The sequence below is a fragment of the Natator depressus genome, chromosome 3 (genome assembly GCF_965152275.1).
Source record: "Natator depressus isolate rNatDep1 chromosome 3, rNatDep2.hap1, whole genome shotgun sequence".
Classification (NCBI taxonomy): Eukaryota; Metazoa; Chordata; order Testudines; family Cheloniidae; genus Natator; species Natator depressus.
In genome coordinates this window covers 110,332,628-110,338,627 of record NC_134236.1, presented here as the reverse complement: position 1 = coordinate 110,338,627, position 6,000 = coordinate 110,332,628, and the positions used below count along the sequence as shown (strand labels likewise).

The window sequence follows — 6,000 nt, the reverse complement described above, 5'->3', positions numbered from 1 at the left end:
TTAGTTAGAGAGATCGTATTAAAACAACTTAAAATATTGTTAAGTCTTTATGTAGCTATCTCCTGATTTTTGAGTTGAAATAAATCTTAAAAACAAAAAAACAAAACTTATCAAACATAAAATCTTGAAATGCCCTTTTGGTGCATAGCATTTATTATCGTAGTTTTAAAAGAGGGTCTACAATTGTTAAATGGAGCTTAGCCTTCACACGTTGCCACTATGATTTTTTTGTTAAATAATAATTGTGCAAGTTATGTGAACTTGTTATTTTGCCAATCTTGGAGACAACGGAAGGGTCTTCAGAAATCTATCTGGTTAGATGGCTGGCACAAGTATAAATAACCTGTACAGAACAGCGAGGGTGTCAGAAAATAAATGTTTTTGCAATGGAAATGCAAAGAACTGAAAGGAATGTATAAATGTAACATTTTGCTCCAAACTCTACGCAGTTCTCTTTACTGTTATTAAAAAGAATGTATATAAAGCCCCCGCCCCCTTTCCCAATGCTATATATTTATACAAATCAACGACAAATGTATAATCATTTCCAAATACTCCGCTATTCATTAATTTACAGTTGCATAGAAAGGGAAGAAGGAGGAAAAAAAGAACATATTATAAAAACACAACTTCCTCATCTTTGGGTATTCAGTGTTTTACTATTTCAAGTAGAACACACAATCAGAGCTGAACAGCATGTTCCAAGGTCCCATGCAGTCTTCTGACTAAGCAGAACTTGTGATTGGCATTTGTAGAAAAGGGCCATCCTGCAGGTCAGGAAGTGTTGGTTGCCTTCGAAATGAATACTTCACATTGCCTATAGTGATGAGAAATAATGTCACAGCAATATTTACATACATAGTCCTCTATGCAGTGTCCTGAACACCCATGACAGAATGCAAATACGAAATTTTGAGGTAATTTAAAATAAATGGGGTATTCCAAGTGTGACAGTGCCCCCCATAAGGCTTTTTGGAAATATGCTTATGAATGTATATATGACATAACTGGAATATGTTTTATGCTACATATGCCATGTAACATATCTATGTAAAGATTATGATCTACTGAATATATTCATCCTATTTGTATGCATGTGCCATTGTTGCATTTGAAGTTATGAATATTGGCTGTATACTTGTTTGATTTTAAATAACCTTAGTAAGGCATTTGGTCAGCTTCTTTAGAAAGGAATTGGCAAGTTAAGTGCCCAATCAAGAAGCATTTAATGAACAATGGATGTTGGAAGGCCCCAATCCACATAAGAAGTCTTTCTGGAGACATTCAAGATACCATGTGGGCAATGGCTGCTGCCTGTAAAAACGGAGTCATGCATGGACATGTGACTTGCCCAGGTGACTCCAAAACTCCATCTTGGAGCTGGACTTGGAATAGTAGAGAGGAGGGTGTCTCCTCCCACAAAAGAAAGTCTATTTAAGCCCATGGGAGACCCCTCCATTTTGTCTTCAGCTGGCTAAAGAGATAGCCTCTCCACCCCCAAGGATACCTGAAAGAAACTGGAACAAAGGAAGTAACTACAGGGGGTGTGCTGGACCCAGACTAGAAGGAGACTAGTCTGTAAAAGGAAGCTTACTGGAATTCCTCTGAGGGTGAGGTTTTATCTGTGTTCAGTTTTCTTAGATATAGACTTGCGTGTTCTATTTCATTTTGCTTGGTAATTCACTTTGTTCTGTCTGTTACTACTTGGAACCACTTACATCCTACTTTCTGTATTTAATAAAATCACTTATTAACTAACTCAGAATATGTATTAATATCTGGGGGGGGCAAACAGCTGTGCATCTCTCTCTATCAGTGTTATAGAGGGCGAACAATTTATGAGTTTACCCTGTATAAACTTTATATAGGGTCAAACGGATTTATTTGGGGTTTGGACCCCATTGGGAGTTGGGCATCTGCGTGTTAAAGACAGGAACACTTTCAGTTTAAGCCTACAGCTGTTAGGGGATGTGGTTCAGACCTGGGTCTGGGTTTGCAGCAGGCTAGCGGGTCTGGCTCAAACCAGGCAGGGCACTGAAGTCCCAAGCTGGCAGGGCAGGAAAGCAGGGGCAGAAGTAGTCTTGGCACATCAGTTGGCGGCCCCAAGGGGGTTTCTGTGATCCAACCCATCACACCAAGTTTTAGACTTATAGGCGCTGGATTCAGCAAAACACTTTAGTCCTTGCTTAACTATAAGCACATGATAAAAATAAGCCTTTTAAAGTGCTTTGTGCTAAGCTCTTTAACAATTTTAAAAGGGCCACAGAAAACTTGTATTACAACCATAGATGATAATGCTTAGCATTTATACAGGGAAGTGCCCAAGCCTCATAGTGAGTCAGTGGCAGAGCTGGAATTAATACACAGCTTCTAGCTTCATGCTCAATCCACTAGGCCGGGATACTTGCTTCCAAGCTCTGGAGCCAGGCTGCTTCCTGTACTCAGGGAATAGCACCCCTTCTCCAATGGGTGTGGAAATTGCGGAGTGACAGATTGGCAGTCTGGCCATCTTCTTACCATACTGTATTTCTACAAAAACTGGGGGTGTGGAACTTTCATCAGAGAACTCACGGGGCATGTCTGAAGTCCTCTGAGAGCCTGTTAAAAAGTAAAGTTCTTCTCTGGAAAACAATGCAAGTTAAACTAAGGGTTGGGGGTGGGAGGGATAAATTAAAGGGACTGCAGCCCCAAGTTATTTAGTCATTGACTGTAAGTCACAATTTAATTTATCCCCTTCAGAAATGATCATAATTTGGGAGAAGCCATGAAAATTAGACTATTTCTGTTATTTATAGACATATGGCATTACTTTCTCATATAATTAGTGTATATATTTACAGCTATTTTTGTTATTTATGTTTCTGCAATTTATAACAGAAGTTACTGAAGTTTTATTAGCAGACATTCCATCCAAGAAAAAAAGTGCCATCTGTTTTTGAATGACCTTTTTTGACTTACTGATACAAAAAATCAGTAGCATTTAAATCAAACTAGTTTGCTTTGTTTTTGTCAGCTGAATGCGTATACCTGAAAGCCAATAATTTGTTACAAAACCAAAGGAGCTCTTCTGCCTGTATTATATTAACACTACTGAAAGAGTGCACCATGCAACATGTACCATACCTGCGGTCTGCCAGCGAGACTTGCTGTAAATACACCAAAAAAAAAAAAAAAAAAGAAAAAAGTTAAAATGCAAACGTACAGAATAGTACGAGAGTTAAATATTATTGTATTCAGAGAATATTTGCAACACAAGGAGAGGAAAATTTCATATGTGAACTTCATAAAATGTAAAAGCTGAATGGTGCTTTGAGGGCCAAGGCATAATTTTCTTAGCATCATAATTACTCTACTTTATCACATCATTGTAAACATTGAGCATGTGATTTGCTGACAGTTAACACTTTGTGTCTTATATATCTATACAATATTTAAGATTGCTGCATTTCAGTACTGTGAATGATAAATGTGGGTCATTCTCGAGAAATCTGGATTCAGTTAAGAGTAATAATATAAATATTATAAATATTGTGTTAACTATGTGGATAGCTCATTATAAGTGCAACCATAACAACAACAACAACTGATGATCATCCCTTAGGAATCAAAGACTATATGGACTTATACACTAACTTCCTTAGGGTTACGCTAAAGGACCAGGCCCCAGTAATGCTCTCCCTGTAAGTTTCACTATAATTTTTTCCAATTGATTTTCTTTAGATACATTTTAACAGAAGAGGTCAGTGCTGTATTTAGCAAGATTTACAAAGCATATTAACGAAGGTGAGCGGGAGACTCAACAACTTAGGAGCAAGAGTAAAGGTCAGGATGTGGGAGGGAAAGAAGCACACAAACACACAGGAATCTGTGAAATATCCTTGGCAAATATGTAGTGAGCTATATTCCACAGCTAACTCCAGGTATTTACTTCATTAAAATGAATGCATTTCAGGAAGTCTTTTAGAAATTGTTAGAGAACAAACAGCCAAAATGAAAAAGGAGGGGGTGGGGCAAAAATCTCAGGCAGTGATGTTTTCACAAAAGAACTGTTTAGCATCACGTTATGAACGTTACAGGTCAGAGATTAATAAGTCAGTGTCATTAAAACCTCTAGCTACCCCTTTGTCTGTAACAAATTGGAACAGATTGTGTTCACCAACTTCCCCTCTTTGGTACATGCTAGTAAACACAAGACAGAGGTTGTGACTAAACTGCACCCTTTTCGGTCTCTATGTATTTATCTATTTTAAAGATACCTGACTATCACGGATGTATGTACAGGCCTGTGCTCCTGTGTAAGACATCAGTGTACTAGTACAGAGCACATTTCATACCAAAGTGGGCATTTCACAAAACTAGACAGCCAATAAAAACAGAATGCTTTGCCAAGAGTGAAGATAGTCCAGTGGTTATGGCCCTAGCCTAGGACTTGGGAGACCTCAGTTCAATTCCCTGATCTGCCACAGACTTCCTGGTGATCTTGTGCTAGTCACTTAGGCTCTCTGTGCCTCAGCGCCATATTTGTAAAATTGGGATAATAGCACTTTCCTATCTCACAGAGGTTTTGTGAAAATAAATGCTATATCTGTACTAGAGAGCTTGCAGTGGCACAACTGTACCTGTGCCAACGGGTGAGGCAGCAGTGGAAATGTAGGCACCTAGGGGACTTTAACAGTGTACATTTAGGCACCATGGGATTTTAGGAACATCTAGGTTTAGACAGTAGCTTAGCAGGGGTTTTGAGCATGTCAAAGTGTCTAGACTTTGCATCTAAGCACCTAAAGTGAGAGGCCCCAAATCCTGTGGTTCTCGGCCTAAGTGCCCCCAGTTCTCAGGAAAGTGGTGGCACTGAGTAACTTCTAGGAGATGCTCAGTACCTCATAGAAGCAGACTTGCTGGCAGTTAGTGCAGAAGATATTTAATACCCCACATTATTGAAAAGATGGGATTGCTGAAGCATCGTGTACATTCAGTCTACATAAGCAATGTAGATTCAACTTTGTAAAGCACAAAGGACTTCCAGCTGGGCTAGTGACAGACTATTACACGGCTCCCATTAATTACAGCAGCTTGGGGAATCTGTTTTAGTCTGGAGGAACTCAATTCTTGTTTGCTGCAATAAACAGTAGTGGACACGGTCTATATACCTTTATGAAATGGTTATTAAAGAAGTATGTTACCTGACATTCTATTTGTCATAAAAAGTCCTTTCACTTGATTATATTAATTATAATTATATGAAACCTGATCCAGGAGACAAAAGAAAAAAAATGGTAGTAGAATACACAACAGAACCTCTTCCCACCCTCTAAAAAACAAAAAACCTGGATATTTTTATCCACTTTCAGCAGCAGAGAGCCTCCCTTTCCCAGAGAGAAAAACGGTTACCTATCTCTCGTATTTGTTGTTCTTCGAGATGAGTTGCTCATGTCGATTCCATTCTAGGTGTGTGCGTGCCCATGTGCACAGTCATCAGAATTTTTTGCCTTAGCGGTATCCATAGGGTTGGCCAGGGTGCCCTCTGGAGTGCCACACTCATGTGTCAGTATATCAGGTGCTGCTGCTCCTATGCCCTCTCAGTTCCTTCTTGCCGGCAACTCTGACAGAGGGGCCGCAGGGACAGTAATGGCATACCAGTCTCCCGGATCCAGGGAGGAGATGATGGAGGCCAGGGAAACCATGAGGAACTTCAACTTATTGAGATGTTTATTGAGTCTCCACAGGTCCAGAATGGGTCTTAGGAAATAGTGGAAGTAGAATCCTTTCATCCTCATTTCCCAAGGGACCTCCTCCATTGCCCCCAGCTGGAGAAGGCTGTTAACCTCCTGAACAAGGCGTTGCTTGTGAGAAGGGTCCCTGAAGAGGGATGGGGAAGGAGGGCGGGGGGGGTGGGGTGGCGGCCCAGAATTGCAGGGTGTATCCTAGACATACAATTTCTAGCACCCAATGGTCCAAGGTGACCCACGACCAGGCCAAACAGTAGGGACGAAGACGGTTGAG

At 40.1% G+C, this 6,000-nt stretch overlaps 1 protein-coding gene across 3 annotated transcripts in view; it reads right to left on the bottom strand.

Annotated features, from left to right (window-relative positions):
- Positions 1–237: 237 nt before the first annotated feature.
- UTRN (utrophin) overlaps positions 238–6,000 on the bottom strand; it is a 594,030-nt gene continuing 588,267 nt past the window's right edge. For all 3 annotated transcript variants that reach the window (XM_074948548.1, XM_074948550.1, XM_074948549.1), the window contains 2 exons: positions 3,124–3,146; positions 238–817 (listed from right to left, as the gene is read on the bottom strand). In XM_074948548.1, coding sequence (XP_074804649.1) covers positions 809–817; positions 3,124–3,146 — 32 coding nt within the window. In that variant the 3' untranslated portion in view covers positions 238–808. The remainder of the gene's footprint in view (positions 818–3,123; positions 3,147–6,000) is intronic.